We start from the raw sequence: 24,514 nt of genomic DNA, 5'->3' as shown, positions 1-24,514 counted from the left end.
CTGGGGTGGGGGACTCTGGGTGTTTCCACAGGGTGTGGGGAGGACTCCCTTACCCCTAGTCTGGGCTCTGAGATATGGAGGAGGTGAGAAAAGGAACAGCCCCAGTTGGGAGTGAAAGGAGAACCTGTGTCTGTAGGGGACAGTCAAGTTTCAGATTAGGCACAAGGCACCACAAAGCACCCAGGTAGAGACTAAGACCACCACAAGGATGCGCCAGGGCCCTGGTTGCGGGGGGTGGGAGGTGGGGTCGGGGGTGGGTGGTTGTGGAGTGCTTGCATCAGCAGGGAATTGGGTTGAAACTTGCCAAAGTACCCTCCTGTATCCTCCATCCAGGAGGCATGCCTTGGCTCTCCTTTCAAAGAGTCAGAAGCTACCCATCTCACCCTGGCCATGCCCAGCTCACCCCGGCCATGCCCATCTCAGATCCCCCTAGCCATACCCACCTCACCCTGGCCCTGCCTGACGAGCTGAATTGTGTCCCTTCCACCTCTCAGCCTCCTGTGTTAAGGTCCTCACCTCCAACGCCTCAGCATGTGACTTGGAGAGAGAGAGTCTTATTTTATTTTTAAAGATTTATTTATTTATTTGGGAGACAGAGTCACATATGGGGGGTGGGGGGGGAGATCTTCCAACCGCTGGTTCACTCCCCAAAAGGCCACAACAGCTGGAGCTGGGCTGATCTGAAGCCAGGAGACAGGAGCTTCTTCCAGATCTCCCACGTGGGTGCAGGGGCCAAGCACTGCTTTCCCAGGCCAGTAGCAGAGAGGTGGACCAGGAGAGGAGAAGCTGGACATGAAACAGTGCCCAACAGGGGATGCTGGCACTGCAGGCAGAGGCTTAGCCTACTATACCACAGCACTGGCCAGGAGACAGGGTCTCTAAACAGGCTAGTAAGGTGAAATGAGGTCTTTGAGGGCGCGCCTTAACCCAGTCTCCTGGGTGTTCATGTAAGAAGAGATTAGGATACTGACAGGTGCAGAGGGAAGCAAGTGTGAAGACACAGGAACAGCCACCTGCAGGCCAAGAAGGGGAACTCTCAGGAGAAAGCAACCCTGCTGACACCTTGGTCTCAGATTTCCAGCCTGCAGGAACGTGAGAAAGTAAGTTTCTGCTGTCAAACCAACCAGTCTGTGTTACTGTGTCCCGGCCGCTGGAACAAAGGAACCCCACTGAATAGCCAGGGAAAGGCTGATCCTGGAATGCTCACGGGAAGCTCAATGCAGGGGAAAGTCAAGGCCAGAGGCAGGCATCCTGTGCACACCCACTTCTAGGAGACAGGAAGGGGCAAATAAACGTCTGCCCGGAGGCTGGAGCCCTGGCATCTTGGATCCCTTTGAAAGAGGGAAAACGAAACCTTTCACCTCGTGTCAGCCCACAGGGAGCCTCGCAGGCTCACAGCAGAGCTCAGGAATCTCCAGTCCTTTCTGGAGCAGCCACAGACGCACAAAGTTGTCGGCAGCGCTGATGGGCGGATCCCCAGAAGAGAAGTTTCAGGGGGTGGGTGGACCGGAGGAGGGGCCTGAGCCAGGGAGCCGGACTTCCTGAGCCGCCGTCCGTCCCGAGCAGGAGCGGTACAGCCGCCTCGTCACTGCAGCTGGCTGCCGTCCCAGCCCCGTGCACGCTCCTAACTCACTGGGCTTCCTTAGGGAGGGGGAAACAGTTAAGCTCTCCGGGCGGCTGCAGTCATCTGGGCGTGGTTCTCTTGGCAGACCTGAGCCGCACAGATTCCTGGTGCCAGAGGGGCAGAGGAAGGCGCTCGGGCAGCAGAGCCTCCCAGATGGCAGAGTTGGATCTGATGACTCCGGGGCCCCTACCGGGGGCCACCGCTCACCCTCTGGTCCCCGTCAGCCCAGACTCTGGATCGGCCAGTCCCGAAGAAGAGGAGGATGTGGGCTGTCCGGAGGAGGTGGACAGCAGCCCTGGGGAGCAGGGGGCTCCTGGCGGCGAGAGCGAGGAGGGGATCCTGTGTGACTTCTGCCTTGGGGACCGTAGGGTGAGAGCGGTGAAGTCCTGCCTGACCTGCATGGTGAATTATTGTGAGGAGCACCTGCGGCCGCACCAGGAGAACAGCAAACTGCACAGCCACCAGCTGACCGAGCCGGCCAAGGACCGCGACCTGCACACTTGCCCTGCCCACCGCAGCCCGATAGTCGCCTTCTGCTGCCCGGATCAGCAGTGCATCTGCCAGGAGTGCATCCAGGACCAGCACAGGGACCATGCCAGCGTGTCCCTGGACGCAGCCCGCAGGGACAAGGAGGCAAGTGCTTGGGGTCCGTCCACTGGGGAGAGGGTGGACGGAGATGGGGTCCCCAGCGGGAGGCCAGCCATGCTGCCACTCCTGCGTCTGCTAATGTCACTTCTGCGTCCTGGCCTGTGGAACTATCTGTGACCCTAGGCTGTGGAAGCTGGTTAAAAGTGGGTCACTCTGGCCCTACCTCTGTCCCACTGTCCCTGTTGCGTCTGTCTCTCCTCCTGCTGTTTTCCCATGAAGTGCACACTTGAGCAGACATTCAGGAGAAAAGACAAAAGCTCTCCCTTCATCTCTTGGTGCTAGAGATAAGTGGTGTGGAATTCCAGAGCTTTTGAGCAAGGCTAAGATGACACAGAACTTGAGACTCACCTCCAGGCGTAATGCCACGGACTGTTTAACTTAGGGAAAATAGAACTCCCAGGTATCAGGAGAGCCTGTGGTTTTCTTTCTAGCAGATAAGGAAATGGAGTCTAGAACAGCCAGCTTGTCTCTGCCCTTAAGCTGAGAGCCTCAAGGAGTCTTGGGAATTCATGTGGCCACTCCCTGGGTTGGCACTTTGTGTTTTCCAGAGGGACCGGCTGCTGACATTTGTCCCACATTCCTTTTATTCTCTCTCTCTCTCTCTCTCTCTCTCTCTCTCACACACACACACACACACACACACACACACACGGCAGCTTCCTGCTGGCCCTGCGCACTCACTCCCGCACTCCCCCGGCTCACTCACAGCAGCTGCTTGACAAATGTTCTGGGAAGAGGGGTTTCCTCTCCCGGGGCTGCCCGTGCATGCCTATCCCTGGATGCGGGTGCCAGCCGGTGCGGGTGGGAGTTGTTCTAGAAAGCTCTGTATTCCAGATGCCAGGGAGCCACCAGGTCTGGCCCAAGAAGCCACTTGGCTAGCTGCTTCCCGCATTTCTGGTGTGAGGGAGCGTCCCCGTCAGGAGAGAAGACAGGTCAGCAAATAGATCGGGGACAAAGCTCCACGTCGCTGAGGAAAGCAGCCGTCCTTGACCATGGCTGTGAGCGCTATGCTTTTTGTGCATTTCCTCGTCCAACCCTGGAATAACTTATAATCTCCACTATGCTTATCCAAGCTCACGCTGTCCACTGAATCACGGAATGAGCCATGGAAGTCTCTAGAAGAAAGATCTCCAAACTCCCAGTATCTAACTTCTTTTTTTTTTTTTTTTTTTGACAGGCAGAGTGGATAGTGAGAGAGAGAGACAGAGAGGAAGTTCTTCATTTTTGCCGTTGGTTCACCCTCCAATGGCCGCTGCGGCCGGCGCATCATGCTGATCCGAAGCTTGGAGCCAGGTGCTTCTCCTGGTCTCCCATGCGGGTGCAGGGCCCAAGCACTTGGGCCATCCTCCACTGCCTTCCCGGGCCATAGCAGAGAGCTGGCCTGGAAGAGGAGCAACCGGGATAGAATCTGGCGCCCCAACCGGGACTAGAACCCGGTGTGCCGGCGCCGCAAGGCGGAGGATTAGCCTGTTGAGCCACGGCGCCGGCCAAACTTCTTTGTTTTTTAACACCAGAGATATTAAGACAAATGTATTGCTATTCCCTTTTATCCACTTTGGGTGTCGTATCTGAATTTCGCATTTTTTAACTGCAAAAGGGATACACCAAGATGTTGAAAAACAGCCACAGAACAGCATGATAAATTTTCCTAGGAAAAGAGCGTCTGCTGCCCACCCTGGCTCCCTGCATTTCCCTGCTCTCGTCAGGGGTGGGCGCTGTGGACACTTTCCTGGCTCCTTTCAGAAATGATCTGTGCTTGTGCCAATATAGACGCGGCGCGACTTTTAAAGGAGCGATTGTCGTTCTGAGCAGGGGGAGCTGTGTGTGGAGCAGGCGCAGCACCCCAAATGCAGATGTCCTCGCAGACAGCTGTGCACCGTAAAGTAAGGACACCGGGAGAGGGACTTGAGGGCAGCATCAGGGCTGAGATGCAGCCACCAGCAGATACAGCACCACAGCCCCGAAGCCCACACTCCCCAACCTCAGCTCAGGGAGCACCCGAGTTCCGGAAGTGCAGCCGTATCCCAGGGAGCGCCACCACATCTTAGGCATCAAAACACTCCTTGCAAGGGGCCCGAGCTGAGAAGGCACAGCCCTGTTTTCAAAGTGTCGTCAACAGAGCCAAGGCCCCAGAAGCCCTCGTTCCCTTCAGCTAGCCCCTGCCTGCTGTGGTTTCTTGCTGAAGGTCACTTTGGAGCGTGTTAAGGGCTGATTATTTAGGTAGGCACGTTGTGTAGCGGAAACTGGACACGGCAAGGTCAGCCACAGGAGCACAAGGCAGCTGAGGCTCAGCTGAGCGCCACAGAGTGACTTACAAATTATTTCTCAGCTCCCACGGTCTCTAGCCAGGCCTGGGGACAAGACTCTGGGCTTCGAGAGGAGGCAGGTGTTCTTGACGATTTGTTCTACGCAGCTGACATCCCAGAATTCCTTACTGGGACCTGTTCAACCCTTCCCCTTAGCCCAGCTCCTGAAGCCCCCTTTGGTCATTTTAAATTTAATTTAATTTTAAAAAAGATTTATTTGTTTATTTGAAAGGCAGAGTTATGGGGTGGGGGGGAAGGTGGGAGCAGATTGAGAGAGAGAGAGAGAGAGAGAGAGAGAGAGAAATCTTCCAATTACTGGTTCATTCCCCAAATGGCAGCAATGGTCATTGCTGGGCCAGGCCAAAGCTAGTAGCCAGGAGCATCATCATCCGGGTCTCCCGTGTGGGTGGCAGGGATCTAAGTACTCAGGCCATCTTTTGCTGCTTTCCCATACGCGCTAGCAGGGAACTGGACCAGAAGTGGAGCAGTAGAACCCACTTTGTTCTTAACAGCAGCTGGTCTGACCTGCAGCTGTTTACTCCTCCCACCTTCTCTGAATCCCAAGAAATGAGGTCTTGGGGGCCTGCACTGTGGTGTACTAGGTAAAGTCGCTGCTTGCAGCACCGGCATCCAATATGGGCATTGGTTCGAGTCCCAGCTGCTCCACTTCTGATCCAGATTCCTGCTAATGTGCCTGGGAAAAAGCAGTAGAAGATGGCCCAAATCCTTGGGTCCCTGTACCCACATGGGAGACCCAGAAGAAGCTCCTGGCTCCTGGCTTCAGATCGGCCCAGCTCCAGCCACTGCATCCATTTGAGGAGTGAATCAACAGATGAATGATTCTCTCATTCTCTCTGTCTGTAACTCTGCCTTTCAAGTAAATCTTTTAAACAAAAAATGAGATCTTGTACACGTGGGGTGTGTGTAGTAAAATTTGGGCTCCCTCTGTGACCCCCTTTCCCGTTTGTTCTGACCCACGAAATTCTTCATTATTGAGGGCTCAGTGTCCGCCCTCTGGGAGTCTCCCTGTAGTAAGGACACTAAAGCGCGTACCCTGCTCCTTGGGGGTGTCCGAGAGCCGGGGTAGCACAACGGTCACGTGGTCAGAGGAGGGAGCTGTCTGTGGGAGTGAGGTCAGGACAAGGTTCTCAGAGAAGGGAAGACCTGCGCTGGCCTTGTCGAAGGTCTTTGGGAGGAGCACTTGTGCCAGCCTACCACCTTCAACCTCAGCGTTGGTTCCAGAACCAGACTTGGCACTGGCATCTGGAGTGGGCTGATCCGAACTGGATGCTGGCTGTGTGGACACTTTTTTTTTTTTTTAAATGTAGAGCCAAGGGTCTCCATTCTTGTCTGGGGCACAGTTAGCCAGCATCACTCCCGGTCCCTTTGCTGGCGACCAAAAGGCACATCAGTGTGGCCACTTCGGGAAGGAAGTTCTTGCAGAAATTCAGAGGAATGTATATAGCTTTTTTCTTCTTTTTCTTAAATGCTTGACCAGACTCTAAGCATCTCAAGAGCAGGGAGTGTGTGTCTTATTTGACTGATATGGCCAATTCATCAGGAACGGTGTCAGGGTGTGGGTGGAGCTGGATGCCACCAGCTCTCCAGGAGGGTTAACCTCACATGGTTGGAAATATACGACAACTGCAGGTGGATGGTTAGCCTCGCTGTTAAGGCTCCCGTGCCTCCCATCAGAGTACCTGGGACACATAATGAATATATATATATATATATATATATATAAAATATATATATAATTGACATAATCTGGGATTTTCTTATCTCTTCTCTTTCCCTCTGACCCCATGGCCACCAGGTCTTAAGTGCCCCCTAAGTTCCGTTGTCAGGCAAAAGAGCAGTTCTTTCAATGCATCCCTCAGCCTTGCACCAGACAGTTAAATTGTAAGGAAAAAGGGGCACAGAACAGAGAGGAGACAGGATACAAGCTCCAGGCCAAAATGAATTTATTCAAGGAAAATAAATTCGCAGAGGTGGGTGACCGACGACCAATGTGCACACAGACCAACCATGTGGCAGAGATGGGCTGGGGGTCTAGAGGGGAGGTAGGGAGTGAGGGATGGAGGTGAGTTTCTCCATATAGGTTTTGCAAGTTTGGCGCTGGCTTATGTCCTTGTTCCATCATAAACGATCAGACAAGAGCATACAAGAGCTAGTGACAGATCTTCAGATCCGAACATTGTGCCTTGTGCCCATTTCTCATCGCCTTGTGGCCATGGATGGAACTCCCTGAGCCCCTCCCTGCAGGGCTGGCCACACTCATGGGCACCACAGTCCGTGCTCCAGGCGGGGCTCACCCTGGCCTGAGATGTGCGTGGGACCGACATCGTGGGAAACCCTGAAGCCGGAGGCGGAGGCAACCCCCTCATTTTCTAGGGACTGGAATAACCGGAGAGTCGGGTCTCCCAGGGCGGCTCCACCTTGTGTGGTCACTGGGAGCGCCTGCCTGGGGGTGACTCACTCCAAGAGGTCCCCATTCAGTGCTCAGGAGGCCTTCTCTCCTTTTATGGTCATTTGCAGACAGAAGAGAGAAGGCTCCATGCTGGGTACCCTGGGTGCCTCCTGACCATTTGTCCTGGGGCCAACCACTTTCTTTAACTTGTTATTGAGTCTTTCTTGGGGCCAGATGAGTCCATTGGCCGGGCGTGTTCTTCTGTGCCCTAGGCCACCTTGAAACAAACAGTTCTTGTTTCTTCCTTCTCCCCAGGAGGCAGGGAAGCTGCATAAGATTCCAGCATGGCCAGCCCTTCCTCGTTGCTACTTCCTACCCCCAGGTGTCTGATCTCAAGTCTCACAGTGAGAGGTCCTTGGGGTTCCCTCAGCTCCAAGGAAGCAACCTAGAGCCTGAGCAAGGGCTGTCTGCCTTCTGCAGGGTGTCCTGGTGAAGCGAGTCCCTTACCCACAGCTCTGTCCCTCCCTGGGGGCCTGGAATCCCGCCAGGCTTCAGCAGGACAGTGGCCAGAGAATCTATGCCTTCTGAGGTCTCTTGGGGCGGAGTGACTCACAGCTTTAAATGGAGACAGAAGCTATGCAGAGCAGGGAAAGCTGCTTTGTGTTATTTGGCTATCTCCTGCCCTTGGGTAAGAGGGCCGTGGACTTTGGAGCTGCTAACGGTGAGGCTTCGTGCCTGGGCACACTGCTTGGCAGAAGTGGTTTAGTGAGTCCTAGGAGGCAGGACTGAAGCAAGGTCAGGGCAGGGAGACCCAGGGTTCTCAGGCAGGCACTTGCCTTGGCGGGGAAGGTTGGCTGTACCAGACTTCAGGAGCTAACACAGAGTGCGAATGGTCAGAAGGCATGCAGCAAGAATAATAATAAGAACCATGAGGGTGATGGCAGGTGCTGTCATTTGTGGAGCACTTACGATGTGGTTAATACTATACACAGTCCCTGTTAACCCCCATTATCTCATCCAGTCCACTACCTTGCAGCCCCAGGAAGGAGGCACAGTATTCATTCCCGTCTCTAATGTGTAGAGACATGCACTTGTGACAAGCTAAGACATCCTTGTTTGCTCTCTGGCTCCATTTGTTGGCACACAGCTCTCAAAGCCCTGGGAATCTCTAAAGTGGTGCGGTCTTCTTCTGGACGCCAATGACCTTGGGTTCCTGAATGGTGGCAGGATGGGGCTGGTGCCAGGAGGACTTCACCCTAGGTGAGAGGCTTGGGATGTTCAGCCTCACCACCAACCTCCAGGGAGGAGGACCTTCAGATGCTCACCAGTGGACAATGGTGTGTAACCAACTGTGACTGTATAATGGGGCTTCCATGGAGTCCCGAAGGATAGAGTGGAGGTTCCTGCAAGGAACCAGAGAGGGCACAGGAGCTCTGCAGCCCCTTCCCCAGGCCATGCTCTGTGCATCTCTCCACTGCCCAATCCCCCCGGCTGCTACAGAGTCCTGTCCTCTCGTAATAAACGGGTCACTGAAGTCTTGTAAAGTATTTCCCTGTGCATAGTCACACCCAAGGAGGTGGTGGTGGGAACCTGCACTTTATACCTGGTTGGGGTCAGAGGCACAGGTGGCCCCTGGACTTGGGACTGGCCTCCAGAGTGGGGGAGGGCACAGTGTTATTGGATTTAGTCCAAAACGGTGAGATCTGACCGTCTGACACCAGGTCGATGGTGTCAGAAGTGAGTTGCATTGTAGGACACCTAGTTGGTATCAGAGAACTTCTTTGTGTGGAGAAAAAAAAAAAACCTACACATTTTGGTCACAAAAGTATTCTATGTTGAGGTCTCAGTTACTGAGTATAGGGCCTGGGCTCCTGACCTATCCACCCATGCACCCACCCATTCATCCATCTACCCACCCATGCACCCACCTGTCTATCCATCCATCCATCCACCATCCATCCAGGTCTAACCCCACACTCATTGTTAGCCAGGTGCCCCAGGATCATCTCCATGGATGAGCTTTGTGACCTTGGACAAGTGGCTCTATTTTGGCATCTCTCATAGGGTGATAATAAACTTTTTTTTTAGTGAGGATAATATTATAATATTATAATTATAATATTTAAAATCCTTGTAAATACTATACTAAAATGATGACCAGCACCAGGTATGTGATCACTACATTTTAGCTGACTCATGCTGAGTGTAGCCCCAGGAGGGCGCTGGCACAAAGCCCACCCTTTGCATGTCTAGACTGGCCTCTGAGATCAGCTTCAGAGGTCAGACTCTCCTTTTCAGGAAAGAAGGGTGGGGACCTACAGGTTGGGAAGTACCCTTGTCCTTGGGGACCTTCTGGGTACATTGGGCTACCTCCTTAACTCTCTCTCCTTTCTGTTCTTAGGCTGAACTTCGGTGCACCCAGTTAGACCTGGAGCAGAAACTCAAGTTGAATGACAACGCCATTGCCAGGCTTCAAGCCAACCACAAATCTGTTTTGGTAAGGCTGGTTTGGGGCACCTCTCAGGTGTTGGCACACATGGCTATTTATCTGGAGTCATAGGACACAGCGCTTCAGATCCAGCTTCCATGTCCCTTGGGACTTCTCAGCAAGTGAGAACTGCAGGTGCAATTGGCTACACCATGGGGTAGCCTCACCTTGATGCCAGAATTTGTTATGAAATTAGTTTAAATTTCACAACTGGCAAGTGAGTTTTTAAAAATTAATATAGAGTAGAACCCAGACTAGTTGTGTAATAATAATCTTTTATTTTTACATTTACATATGCATTCTTAGCCAGGATATGTATGTGTTTTTGGAGGATATTTAGTATGTATTGGGGATGTTTTGTATGTTTGTGTGTGTGTGTGTTGAGTGTTATAATAATGTCTGGGAGTATTTAGTTAGAGCTTCAGGAAATATACATAACCTTGGTTTCTTCTTGGGAAGGTGTTTTGCATGTTGAGTTTCAGCAGTCTGAAGTCATGAAAAAAAAAAAAGAGTTGACAACTGCTGGGTTAGTGGATGATATTTGATAAAGTTAATGTTGTGCCAGGCTGCTTAACTTTAGTCTTTCTGGTTTATGGCCACTTTCCAAATAGGCTCTAAGAAGGCTCATGCAATTCCATACATGCTTCTCATTAGTGGCCAGAAAATAGCCACCATCTAGAGGAGTATGTAAAACACCTAGCCCATGGCAGTGAGTCCACAGCATTATCTTTGTGCACTGAGAAAGAATGACTCCATTCATCCACTCACCTATGAACCCATGTGCTCACCTGTTCATCCATCTACTCACCCATGCACCTACCCTTCTATCCATGCATCTACCCATCCATCCCTCTATCCACTCACCTGTCCTTCCACCCATCCACCCACCTACCACCCATCCATCCATCTATCCACTCACCTGTCCATCCATCCATCCACCCACCTACCACCCATCCATCCATCTATCCACTCACCTGTCCATCCATCCATCCACCCACCTACCACCCATCCATCCATCTATCCACTCACCTGTCCTTCCACCCACCCACCCACCTACCACCCATCCATCTGTATCTAATACTTATATCCATTTCATCCTATTTTCTATCTCCTTGGTGTTTACAACAAACTGGCTACTGAAAGCTGAAACTTCTTCCTTACCCACAATATCGGTTAAAGGATGAAAAAGAATTATCCCTGTAAAGCCTTCTAAACCTTCAGAGATTGTTGGTTTCCCCCATCCAGATGACCTAAAGGACTGCATGAAATGTCATCCTTTCTCCAGCTCTTTAATATTCAGGCCCTTAGATCACTACTCAGCTCTCATAACGACATGGCGCCCAGGAGAAGTAGTTGTTATGATGACTGCCATCCATGTACAAGGGATATGAAGCTACAGAGAGATAATGAGACTTGTCTAGGGCCCTCTGGATTGATGGAACAAGAGATCCTAAGAATGTCGCTGCCTTGACCTAAGAATGACTCAGTACATCGACAGGCATGTGCACCATCCTCATAGCTACTTTGATGTGTTTACTGCCCCTCCTCTCTGTACTATTTGCATGTCATAACATGCGCCTGAATGAAATCCTCTGCACATTCCATTTGTATGCAAGAAAGAAGTAGCTCTCAGTGGGCAGGTTTAGGAATGACAGGTCACAGCAGAAGTCAGTCAATCTACCAGCATCACTTGAGGCCTCCCTTCCTCCATCCTTCTTCAGGATGTCCTCAGTGTAGGGGGGAAGGGATTTGGACCCTAAATTTTGTCTTTACACTCATGGTCTCATATCCCTACAGGAACCTACATTGAACTATAGAGAGCAGATGGGTCCTGATCCTTTCCCATGGCACCCTCATGTTCCCATGCTTGTTCTGTCCTTGTTTGCTGGGAGTGATCGGGAGTGGGCAGGGCAGGAAGCACCTGCTGGCCCGAGTGACTCATGGAGCCAGAAGGGAAGGAAGGGTGAGCCAGCCCGGGTGCCAGAATGCATCACTTAGCACAGAGCCCTGGTAAAACACGAGCAACAGTACTTGCCCCTGGGGTGACTGTAACCCAAACTGGCCTGCCTTCTGAGACTGCTTTCTCCATCTTTACTTCTTCTTCTTCTTCTTTTTTTAACAGGCAGAGTTAGTCAGTGAGAGAGAGAGAGAGAGAGACAGAGAGAAAGGTCTTCCTTCCGTTGGTTCACCCCTAAAATGGCCGCTACAGCCGATCCAAAGCCAGGAGCCAGGTGCTTCTTCCTGGTCTTCCATGGGGTGCAGGGCCCAAGCACCTGGGCCATCCTCCACTGCCTTCCCGGGCCACAGCAGAGAGATGGACTGGAAGAGGAGCAACCAGGACAGAATCTGGTGCCCCAACTGGGTCTAGAACCCGGGGTGCCGGCACCGCAGGCAGAGGATTAGCCTAGTGAGCCGCGGCGCCGGCCTCTCCGTCTTTACTTCTTTGCCACGTGGAAATACAATGACTTAAGCCCACTGAGGATGCATTGCCTCAGAATTGGCAGTATGTACAATGACAATTACTTCTTTGCAACTGGAAGATATAATTTTATGTGTAGATTTCAATCCACTTGGTTGTTCTCTCAGAGTCTCTACAAGGACAAGGAGGTGACACATGTAAACACCTGGTGCAGGAATTGCTGGCGAGGCTTGGTGACTGTTTCATCTGGTCACCTGCTCAGCTGCAGGCTGAGTATTTGGTCCAGGATGGGCGTAGGTGGTGCCCCTTACCTGGTACCCCCAGTGACCACGAGGCTGAGTTCTGTCAACCCCCTGGTTCTGGGAGGGCTTCATGTTAATGGCTGAGTCCCAAGGTCCTTCTTGGAACCCTCACCTGCAGGCTGAAAGCTCAGCTGAGCTACCCAGTTGCCCCTGGGGCTTGGCCCAAGTTGCCAGTGTCCCTAGGGGGAGGGTTGGGCCCTGCCTGCTGAGCTGCTGGACAGCAGCATTGTGGGATCCCCAGTCTCTGGCCTTTCCTTGAGGCAATGGAGAATGGTGGCCGAAGGGATGACCTGGCAGACCGGCTGATCTCAAGGCTTAGCAGGCTTGTAGGCGGCCCCATTTCCATAGCTAAGAACTGGGGATCATTATGTTACTTAGCTTTTAGGGTTGCTAGGAGGTAACTGAGTAATGTTTAGAATAGTGCCAACTCTTACGTTGGTTGTTACAATGATTATTATGTGATATCATTAAAAAGTGACTGTTCCCGGAATTGGCGTGGGGGTGCAGTGGGTTAAGCTGCTCCATATGGGTGCTGGTTCGAGTCCTGGCTGCTCCACTCCTGATCCAGCTCCTTGCTAATGCAACTGAGAAAGCAGTGGAAGGTGGCCCAAGTGTTTGAGCCCCTGCACACACATGGGAGACCTGGATGAAGCTCCTGACTCCTGGCTTTGGACTGGCCCAGCTCCAGCCATTGGGGAGTGGCCATTTGGGGAGTGAACCAGTGGATGGAAGATGTCTCTCTGTCTCTCCCTCTCTCTCCATAACATCTGCCTTTCACATACATAAAATAATTTTTTTGCTTCCATCACGTTGGCCAGTGGCTAACAGGCTCTCGGCTTCCTCCCAGGTGTCAGTGTCAGAGGTAAAGGTGGTGGCGGAAGAGCAGTTCGGGGAGCTCCTCGCTGCTGTGAGGAAGGCCCAGGCTGACGTGATGCTGTTCTTGGAGGAGAAGGAGCAAGCAGCCCTGAACCAGGCCAATGGCATCAAGACCCACCTGGAGTTCAGGAGCGCGGAGATGGAGAAGAGCAGGCAGGAGCTGGAGAGGCTGGCAGCCATCGGCAACACAGTCCTGTTCCTGGAGGTAAAGGGGCCCAGGCCAGGCGGGGTGTCCACCCAGCTGACCGAGGAGCTTCTTGGCTCCACTGGGCCACAGGCAGACCTGTGAATGGGACTGCTCTTCAATGAATGGGGCTCCCGGGAACAGCGAGAAGCAGGTCTTGGTTCAACAGAGTTCAGGAACACGGGAAGGGGAGGGCAGCAGGGCCGCTCAGGCCAGGGAAGCTTGGAGCAGACTCTGGAAGAGAAGTCAAGTTCAAGGTGCAGGATGTTCCAGGTAGAGGCAACAGCATGTGCAGAGACAGAGGCCTGAGGAAGCAAGGCACAGAGATGGAGCACAGGGTACTGGGTGTGTGGCGGTGGGAGATCAAGGCCTCTGGCTGTGGGGGATTTCAGCTGGGGCGGTGCTGAGAGCAGATGAGGGTATCTGAGGAGCGCACTGGCAGTGGTGTGAGGGCCACTGGAGCCAGGGCCGCAGGGTGCCTCACCAGGCAGGGAGGGAGCAGGAGGCTGGGGGGGAAATGCCTTCACCCTGCATCTTCCACTAAACAGCTGTATCGTTTTTCGCAAGTCACGCAAGCTCTCTGTGTCTCAGATCCCTCCTTTATCAGGTTGACAGATTAGAGAGGATCACTGTCGAGGCTCCTTCCAGCTCTTGTATTCCGAAGAAGAAATCATTTTTCTTATTTGCAATGTCGACACATTTCCTTTTAGTTTCCACAAACAAAAATGTTTACTGTGAAAAATCTTGGAAAAGACAGAAATGAAGACAAAAATCCATAATGCCAGCATCCAAAGACAGCCATAGATAAGTTTTAAAAAAATATATATTTTAGACCGGCGCCGTGGCTCAATAGGCTAATCCTCCGCCTTGCGGCGCTGGCACCCTGGGTTCTAGTCCTGGTCGGGGCACTGGATTCTGTCCCGGTTGCCCCTCTTCCAGGCCAGCTCTCTGCTGTGGCCCGGGACTGCAGTGGAGGATGGCCCAAGTGGTTGGGCCCTGGGAGACCAGGAGAAGCACCTGCCTCCTGGCTTCGGATCAGCACAGTGCGCCGGCCACAGCAGCCATTGGAGGGTGAACCAATGGCAAAGGAAGACCTTTCTCTCTGTCTCTCTCTCTCTCACTGTCCACTCTGCCTGTCAAAAAAAAAATATGTATTTTATTTATTTGAGAGAGAGTGACAGAGGAGAGGCAGAATTTTTGCACCGGAATAAACTTATGGTTTAAATTCCATTTTCCATAAAATTGTTTAAGTACCCTCATATATATATATATATATATATATATATATATATATATATATGCATTCAATGGATAAAGTTGTGCTGCCTTTCGGGTAACTACAGATTTTTCTTCTGGAGTTGTGTGAGTTTTTTTCTCTACAAATTTTTTTTTTTTTAAATATTTCTTTATTTACTTGAAAGGCAGATTTACAGAGAAAAGGAGAGAGAGAGAGATTGAGATTGTTCACCTGCTGTTCACTCTCCCAGATGGCTGCAGCAGCAGGAGCCCAGGACTCCATCTAGGTCTCCCATGTGGGTGGAAGGGACTTCATTACTTAAGCTGTCTTCCACTGCCTTCCCAGGCTCATTCCCAGGCAGCTGGATTGGAAAGTGGAATAGTTGAGACTCAAACCAGAGCTCCAATATGGGATGCTGGTGTCACAGGACCAGGGTTAATCCACTGTGCCACAATGTCAGTCCTTCTTTTTTTTTTTTTTTAAAAAAATTTAAGACTCATTTATTTACTGCTTTATTTGGAAGGCAGAGTGACAGAGAGAGGGAGAGACAGAGACAGAGAAAGAGAGCAAGTGAGTGGGCGAGAGGGATCTTTCATCCACTGGTTCACTCCTCAAATGGCAGCAATGGCCAAGGCTGGGTCCAGCTGAAGCCAAGAACCTGGAACTCCATCAGGTCTTCCACATGGGTGCAGGGAACCAGGCACTTGGGCCGTCTTCCGTTTCCTCCTGAGGCGCATTGGCTGGGAGCTGGATCGGAAATGGAGCAGCTGGGACACGAACTGGTGCCTATATGGGATGCTGGCATGGCCAGCTGCTTAACCAGCTGCACCCCAGTGCTGGCCCCTTTAGCTGTATTTCGATACCCATTATCCACTGTGTCTCTAACCCTACTCTGAGAGGAGCGCTTAGGTCACTGGAAGCTAAAAAATGCCTTCTTTGCTGTAAGTCCCCGAGCCGGGCACTTTTCGGGCATTTTCTGCGAATGACAAGTCACTCTCAGCTCGTTTCACACGTGCTGCAAGTGTCCTGATGAGCAGAGCAGCCCGCCGTAAGAAACACAGACACCCAAGGCAGCTCTGCTGCTTCCTCTTCTGCAGGAGTACGGCAAGTTCAAGAGCACCGAAGACAACGCCTTCCCCAGCGTGTACATAGGGCTGAAGGATAAGCTCTCGGGCATCCGCAAGGTCATCGCCCACTCCACTGTGCACTTGGTCCAGCTGCTGCAGAGCTACAAGGAGAAGCTCCAGGCGTTCGCCACGGAAGGTGAGGAGGTTTCAGGGCTGTGGGCTTTGGTAGGGGTGGCTGATGGCGAATGCGGGAGAGGATTGGGGAGGGAGGGAAACTCAGGGGGAAGCTCCGATTTTCAAAGCCTCGCTTCTGGTTAGGCCATACTAGCAACGAGCCCTTATCCTCATGGTTTGATTTTACGTCTGTGACTCGGTGAGGGTAAGACCGTCATGTTGTGCTATTGGCCGGTCTTTCTGTGAGCAGCTTCTCAGGGTTGCTGATAGTTGTACATTTCAAGTGAACTCCAAATCAGCCTGGGATCTCTGCCAGCCCCTTCTGCCTCCTGGATTGGACGTGCTTCTCTGAGATGTCCCCGGGCCCTGGTCCCTTCTTGCCCCAGGAAGCCCAAGGAAGGGTGGCTGTGGGAATGGTGGCAGTGGGGTTGGGGGGGGGGTGGTGTTCCTACCCCCCAGGTTCCCCAGAACACCCGGGCAGGTGTGCATTCCCAACTCTCCGATTTTCCAGAGGAGTATGACATCAGAACTCAAGTGTCCGCCATCGTCCAGCGCCAGCATCGGACCTCCAAACCTGAGCCCAGCACCAGGGAACAGTTCCTCCTGTGTGAGTACTGAAGGGCTTCCCTGCTTGCCGATATCAGAGAAATGTTTTTGCTCAAGCAGGAGCCATCATGTCCTGTATGGTATCCAGGTTCTTGTAGCTACTTTTCTAGCCCCAGACGATCTATTTTTTTTTTTTTTTTTGGACAGGCAGAGTGGATAGTGAGAGAGAGACAGAGAGGAAGGTCTTCCTTTTTGCCGTTGGTTCACCCTCCAATGGCCGCTGCGGCCGGCGCATCTCGCTGATCCGAAGCCAGGAGCCAGGTGCTTCTCCTGGTCTCCCAGGCGGGTGCAGGACCCAAGGACTTGGGCCATCCTCCACTGCCTTCCCGGGCCATAGCAGAGAGCTGGCCTGGAAGAGGGGCAACCGGGATAGAATCCGGCGCCCCAACCGGGACTAGAACCCGGTGTGCCGGCGCCGCAAGGCGGAGGATTAGCCTGTTAAGCCACGACGCCGGCCGACGATCTACTTTTTAACAATTTAATTTAAAAAGATTTCAGGTTCACATTCTGAAATAATAGAAAGCTTACAACCACATGGCAAAAATAGACAAAGGATTCCCATATACCTTTCATCCAGCCTCTCTCAATGTTAACGCTTCCCACAGTCACAACACATGGATCAAAACCTGGAAATTAACCTTGCGATAATGCTATCGCCCAATCCGTGGACCTGATTCTGGTTTCAGTAACTGTCCCTCCAACGCCATTCATTGTAGTCAGCCATGAGTGTCATCTCCTAGGAGAGCAAAGATCACATCTGGGCAGTCAGGACTCATTTTTGTGACACACTTTTGGGGTATGTCACTGAACACTACATATCCCTGTTTTCTGGGGAGACCACTGACTTTTTTTAAAGGCCTTATTTTTATTTATTTGAGAGATAGATTTACAGACAGTGAGAGGGAGAGACAGAGAGAGAGGTCTTCCATCTGCTGGTTTACTCCCCAAATGGCCACAACGGCCAGAGCTGCGCCAACCCGAAGCCAGGAGCCAGGAGCTTCTTCCAGGTCTCCCACATGGGTGCAGGGGCCCAAGAGCTCAGACCATCTTCTACTGCTTTCCCAGGCCATAGCAGAGAGCTGGATTGGAAGAGGAGTAGCCGGGACTAGAACCAGAGCCCATAAGGGATGCCGGTACTGCAGGCGGAGAATTAACCTACAGTGCCACAGCACCGGCTCCAAGACCACTGACTGTTGAACTCTTGGGCCCGCTTGGTCTCTGGTTTTCATGTGGAGCAGATTCTTATCACTATCTGCTGATCTTCCATGTTTCTATGTAGCCTCAGTACCTCCACTCTGGGTCAGTTCCCCAGTCTGTCTTTGTCTTTCTTGACCTTGATACTTTGAAGAGTCCTGGCCCAGGTACGAAATGAATGGCTCAACCCGAAGTCTGGCTTGGCCAGAATCACATCACTCATTGTCCTGTCATTAGGTGGTACTGATGTGGTCTGGTAGCATCTTTACAAGCATTGTATTTTCAATCAATTCTCCATTATAGAATCAACTCAGGGGGTCTTGTGTATGACATGGTGACTATAGTTAGTAACAATGTGTGGCATAGTTGAAAACTGCTAAGAGAGTAGTTTCTAAGTGTAGTCATAAAGAATGATATGTATGTGAAGCAATGCATGTCTTTCTTTTTTAAAGATGTATTTATTTATTTGAAAGGCAGAGTTCAGAGGCAGAGAGAGAGAGAGAGCAAGTGAGAGAGTCTTCCATCTGCTGGCTCACTCCTCAGATGGCTGCAATGGCTGGAGCTGCACTGATCCGAAGCCAGGAGCCAGGAGCTTCTTCCAGGTCTCCCATCCAGGTGCAGGGGCCCAAGGACTTGGGCCATCTTTAATGCTTTCCCAGGCCATAGCAGAGAGCTGGATCGGAAGTGGAGTAGGCGGGTCTTGAACCAGCACCCATATGGGATGCCAGCACTGCAGATGGTGGCTTTACCTGCTATGCCACAGTGCCAGCCCCAAGCAATGCGTGTCTTAATCAGCTTGATTTAACCATTCTTCAACGTGTCTGAGGGCACTTCAAAAGGTTAGTGGACAAAATGGAATGAAAAGATAAGTTTATTTTGGTGCAAATATTTTTTGAGATCTACGGATAGTTTTTTTAATAAGACCCATTTTCTGTGAACTTTTTGAAGACCTTTGTTACATCAAAGCATCATGTTGTACACTGCAAATAGATAATGTTTTTTTTATTTATCAATTAAAAATTACATTTTAAAAATTCTTTATTATAGTCAGCAACTCCATGAGGATTTAATACCTCATAGAGGAAAGATCGCATCTGGGGGTCGATGCTCATTTTTTTTTAAAGATTTTATTTATTTATTTGAGAGGTAGAGTTACAGACAGTGAGAAGGAGAGACAGAGAGTTCTTCCATCCGCTGGTTTGCTCCCTGCTGGTTTACGGCTGCAACAGCCGTAGCTGAGCCAATAATCTGAAGCCAGGAGCCTAGAGCTTCCAGGTCTCCCAAGCAGGTGCAGGGGCCCAAGCAATGGGACCATCTTCTACTGCTTTCTCAGGCAATAGCGGAGAGCTGGATAGGAAGAGGAGCAGCTGGGACTTGAACCAGCGCCCATATGGGATGCCAGTGCTGCAGGTAGATGATTAACTTACTGCATCACAGCGCCAGCCTCAATACCTTTTATTTTTAACATTCTAATAAAAATTAAACATATTATGGTTGATCTGCTTTTGCCTTATAAGTGTCCTTTTTTTTAAAAGATTTTACTTATTTATTTGAGAGTTAGAGTTACAGAGAGGCAGAAGCAGAAAGAGAGAGAGAGAGAAAAGGAGAGAGAGAGAGAGAGAGAGAGAGAGAGAGAGTCTTTCACCCACTGGTTCACTCCCCAGAGGGCCTCAATGGCTGGAACTGAACGATCCGAAGTCAGGAGCTAGGAGCTTCTTCCGGGTCTCCCACATGGGTGCAGGGCCCCAAACACTTGGGCCATCTTCCACTGCGTTCCCAGGCCACAGCACGGAGCTGGATTGGAAGAAGAACAGCCAGGACAGAACTGGCACCCATTTGGGATTCCGGCGCTGCAGGCAGAGGCTTAGCCCACTACGCCACAGCACTGCCCCCTCAAGATTTATTATTTGAAAGAGAGAGAGCTCTTCCATCTGCTGGTTCACTCCCTAAATGGCCACAATAGCCAGGGCTGGGCCAGGCTGAAGCCAGGAGCTTGGAATCCCACGTGGGTGCAGGGGCCCTAGGACTTGGATCAACTCTGTTGCTTTCCCAGGCACATTAGCAGGGAACTGGATCAGAAGTGGAGCAGCTGGGACTCAAACCCGCGCCCATATGGGATGCTGGCGCTGCAGGTGATGGCTTTACCTGCTGTACCTCGATGCCGGCCCTCAAGTATCTTTCTTATATGTGATATTAACTTCTCTCTTTTGAGTATTATCATGGAGGATAACGTACATTACAGTACCTGTTGAATCACTGCTATTGTTATGGACAGTCAGCAAGGAGTTAATTGCACTGGTCCAGGTGGGATGCAGTGGTGACTAGAGAGAGGTGCAGGCAGTCTACCACACTTGCTGCTGCCTGTGTGTGTTGGGGGGAGGGATGGGTCTGAAGATGAAGGCAAAAGAAATGTCAAAAATGACAGATTTGAGCAACTGGGTGCATGAAAGGTAATATTATTCTCTGGGTCTGGAGGAGAAAATGTTCAAGTATTTGAAAGCATATCTACTATAAGTTACACATTTTTAGATGAATGGATAAATAAAATATGAGTATATGATACATGACCCTTGACAGCACTGGGAAGCATAGTAATTGGCTTTGTAGCTTTGGATCCATATTGGGGAGGGGAGGGGCTTTGGCATTTTTGTAATGGGACGTGCATTTGGCCTAGAGGTTAAAATGCCTGTTGAGATGTCTCATATTAGAGTACTCGGTGTTTGTCCTGGCTCCACTCCTCACTCCAGCTTCCTGCTACTGCACACCTTGGGAGGAAGCAGGTGATGGCCCAAGTCCGTGGTTCCCTGGCACCCACGTGGGAGACCCAGAATGAGTCCCATTTCCCGGCTTTGGCCTGGCTCAGCCCCAGACATTGTGAACATCTAGGGAGTGAACCAGCGGATGAGAGCTCTGTCTATTTGTCTGCCTCTCCATTTTTTTTTTCCAGTTTTTGACAGGCAGGCAGAGTGGACAGTGAGAGAGAGAGAGACAGAGAGAGAAAGGTCTTCCCTTGCCGTTGGTTCACCCTCCAATGGCCGCCGCAGTTGGCGCGCTGTGGCCGGCGCACCGCGCTGATCCGATGGCAGGAGCCAGGTGTTTATCCTGGTCTCCCATGGGGTGCAGGGCCCAAGGACTTGGGCCATCCTCCACTGCACTCCCGGGCCACAGCAGAGAGCTGGCCTGGAAGAGGGGCAACCGGGATAGAATCCGGTGCCCTGATGGGGACTAGAACCCGGTGTGCCGGCGCCGCAAGGCGGAGGATTAGCCTATTGAGCCACGGCGCTGGCCTGCCTCTCCATTTTTAAAACAGTTCCTGGAAAATGGGATTTTTTAAAGTTCTGTTAAAACATAAGTTTATTTTGGTGCAAACATTTTTTTTTTTTTTGAAATCCATGCATTGCTTTCCCGTGGTACAGATTTTCCATGAACTTGTTGAAGACCTTCTTCCTGTGTGTTGAATGAATGAATGAGTAAGCGAATGTATTTCTTGATTCCATTCAGCATCGGAGGAAGGAAGTGGGGATGATTTGTGTGTTCACCCACCCTGGTTTAGGGGGAGCCAGGGCTTTGGGGAGACAGAACAGGGAGATGTCTGATTCCTCATGCATGCTGGGGAAGGGGGCTGGGTTCAGAGCTTTCTGTGTGAACCACTCTCCCTGCCTTCCGTGTCTGCCCAGATGCCTGTGACATCACCTTTGACCCGGACACCGCACACAGGTATCTCCGGCTGCAGGAAGACAACCGCAAGGTCGCCAACACGGCGCCCTGGGAGCATCCCTACCCGGACCTCCCCAGCAGGTTCCTGCACTGGCGGCAGGTGCTGTCCCAGCAGAGCCTCTACCTGCGCAGGTACTATTTCGAGGTGGAGATCTCCGGGGCAGGCATCTACGTGGGGCTCACCTGCAAAGGCATTGACCGGCAAGGAGAGGCACGCAACAGCTGCATTTCCGGAAACAACTTCTCCTGGAGCCTCCATTGGAACGGGAAGGGGTTCACAGCCTGGCACAGTGACACGGAGACCCCACTCAAAGCCGGCCCCTTCCGCAGGCTCGGGGTCTACGTGGACTTCCCAGGGGGGACCCTTTCCTTCTATGGTGTAGAGCATGACGCCATGACTCGGATACACAAATTTGACTGCAAGTTTTCCGAGCCAGTCTACGCTGCCTTCTGGCTTTCCAAGAAGGAAAACACCATCCGGATTGTGGATCTGGGAGAGGAACCTGAGAAGCCGGCACCGGCCCCAGCAGGAACTGCTCCCTAGATGTCTGTTCCAGACCTTTCACTAACCACCACCATGGGGCAGCAGTTTGCATTTTAAGGGTGCCTGGAGAGGGGAGCAGTGTAGCTGGCTTCAGTGTGTGGTTCTGTGACCGGGAGGTTCTTTGGCTGCTCACTTGGCGCCCTGGCAGCTCTGTTCTCTGTGTCTTTGCCGTAATCCTTAGATACCAGTCCCCCCCGTCATCCTCTAGCGACTTTCTCCCATCTGCTCAGGTGAACATCATGCTATGCCCAGAACTTGTGACCAGGAATCTAAAGAGGCCTAAAAAGTTTGCAGAGAAATCATGATCAGTTGCTAGCTTGACTGTGCATTTTCCATGTGCCGGACATGGCCCTGAGTGCTTTGTAGCAGATCCATGGGGTGGATATCATTATATCCATTATATCATTCCCATCTTGCATATGGAAAAACTGTGGTCCGTGCAGGTCCAAGAGAGCTAGAAAGTTACTCAAGGTCACTCAAGGTCACTCAGGTCACTCAGCGAGCAGCAGAGCTGGGCTTCAAGTCCCAGTGGGTAGGCAATGAACTTTGAGCCACCACATACCTAGTATCTTCCTGGTTAGATCATGATTGTCATGTACAAGAGAATTGACCAGATGATGAACCACAAAGCAGAGACGTTGAGCCCCTTACACCCGCCTCTTGTGGACTGCCTTGCATGCCTGGAGTCTGACCTGGTCATCCAGCCATGCATTGGCTGCAAGCTCACCACCTCACACAGCAGCTCTTTCTGTTCTGGGCCAGCAAGGATTAGGAAAAACAACTTCATGGAGCCCAAGTGTTAGACTCTGTGACCTCTGGGAAGGGGGTCACGCTTTTCTCTTCCAAAGCCATCTGGCCCACGTGGACTTGTCTGATCTCATTCAAGGGACAGTCAATCAAGTGTCTGAGGCCAGCTCGCACGGCCCCGTCCCCTTCTCCACACTGAACTTGACAATTCCCACTCCTTCCCCTTGCTCCTGACCATTTCATCCTTCCTTTGACAAAGACGCTCACTAAGGTTAATGGAGGGCCAGCACTGTGGCTCACTAGGCTAATCCTCCACCTGTGGCGCTGGCACCCCGGGTTCTAGTCCCGGTCGGGGTGCTGGATTCTGTCCCGGTTGCTCCTCTTCCAGTCCAGCTCTCTGCTGTGGCCCAGGAGAAGCACCTGGCTCCTGGCTTCGGATCGGCGCAACGTGCTGGCCTCAACGCACCGGCCATGGTGGCCACTTCGGGGGTGAACCGGTGGAAAAGGGAAGACCTTTTTCTCTGTCTCTCTCTCACTGTCTAACTCTATCAAAAATAAATAAATGAATAAATAAATAAATAAAGTACTGATACTTCTCCTCCTCTCTCCTTCACCCTCTTCCTCTCCCTCTCTCCCTTTCTCTCTCTTTCTCTCTCTTTAAAAATAAAAAAAGATTAATGGAGAACAGTTGTTAAACCTGGGAACAAATAACAAACTGTCTTTAAGTGGGTTTCCAAGGACATAACCTGAAGTCCTAGGTAGGAGTCCCCAGAAATATTTGCATAACTTCCGGGTCATTCTCCATGACCTGTGGGAAGGCAGATCTCTTCCTTGTTGGTCATCTGATGGGCCTATCTCAAGAGTGCATTACTTAAGCATTGTTTGTCTTGTTTCTGGTTCTCCCATGTGGGTGCAGGGGCCCGAGGACTTGGGCATCTTCTGCTGCTTTCCCAGGCCACAGCAGAGAGCTGGATTGGAAGTGGAACAGCTGGGTCTTGAACTGGTGCCCATATGGATGCTGGTGCTTCAGGACAGAGCGTGTGTCTCTCCAAGGTTTATATAGGAGGATTTAATGTTATTTTGATTTCTGCATGCTAGGGTAGTTTATCTTCAGGATTCTGTATCTAGTCGATCAGCTCTCCTTCCCAGCCTGGTGATCACCCACAGAATCGAAAACCTTTTCTTCTTAAATCTTTTCTTTTTTTAAAGATTTATTTATTTATTTGAAAGGCAGAGTTAGAGAGAGAGAGAGAGAGAGGGAGACACAGAGAGAGATCTTCCATCTGCTGGTTCACTCCCCAAATGGCCATAATAGCCAAAGTTGGGCTGATCTGAGGCCAGGAGCCAGGAGTTTCTTCCAGGTCTCCCATGTGGATGGCAGGGGCTCAAACACTTGGACCATCTTCCGCTGCTTTCCCAGGCACATTAGCAGGGAGCTGGATGGGAAGTGGAGCAGCTGGGACATGAACCGGCACCCATGTAGGATGCCGGCACTGCCGGTGGCAGCTTTACCTGCTGTGCCACAGCTCTAGCTCCTTCTTAAATCTTAACTTTGTTGATTTGGACTAGGCTAGCACCCAGCCCAGAGTCATGCAGCTCTCAGTCAATACCTACTGAGTTTAGTTAGCCACAAGCTATGCTTAGGGAACCATAGAAAACGGCAGCCTGCCCTTTGCAGGAAGGACTTTTTCAAAGGCAAAAATAAACATACATTATGTCTGAATTTGACCTCCCAGCCTAACAATGCTCTCAAGTGAGAAAACTGAGATCAACTCATCTTGCCTTATTTTTACTGAATGCGGGTTGTTTGTGATTTTCACTTTTATTTCTAAATGCTTACGAAATAATAATTTTAGGATTGTCTTGTGGGTTAGTATCAAGTTGATTAGCTTGTTATTTCTGGAATCTACCTTCTTTTTCTTCTTCAAAAAACTATTTTCAAAGATTCCTGCCCAATTTGCAGTCACCTTG

At 51.3% G+C, this 24,514-nt stretch overlaps 1 protein-coding gene across 1 annotated transcript; it reads left to right on the top strand.

Annotated features, from left to right (window-relative positions):
* The first annotated feature begins 1,572 nt into the window (after positions 1-1,572).
* On the top strand, positions 1,573-23,192 carry TRIM16 (tripartite motif containing 16). Its single transcript, XM_062216555.1, has 6 exons — positions 1,573-2,257; positions 9,390-9,485; positions 13,045-13,278; positions 15,592-15,757; positions 16,247-16,342; positions 21,213-23,192. Exons 1-6 carry the CDS (start codon positions 1,778-1,780, stop codon positions 21,794-21,796), a joined length of 1,656 nt encoding a protein of 551 aa, XP_062072539.1. The 5' UTR covers positions 1,573-1,777; the 3' UTR covers positions 21,797-23,192.
* Positions 23,193-24,514: the final 1,322 nt, after the last annotated feature.

This window comes from Lepus europaeus, chromosome 18, assembly GCF_033115175.1.
Source record: "Lepus europaeus isolate LE1 chromosome 18, mLepTim1.pri, whole genome shotgun sequence".
Classification (NCBI taxonomy): Eukaryota; Metazoa; Chordata; class Mammalia; order Lagomorpha; family Leporidae; genus Lepus; species Lepus europaeus.
The sequence above is the reverse complement of the archived record's forward strand: the minus strand, read 5'-3'. Positions and strand labels throughout refer to the sequence as shown.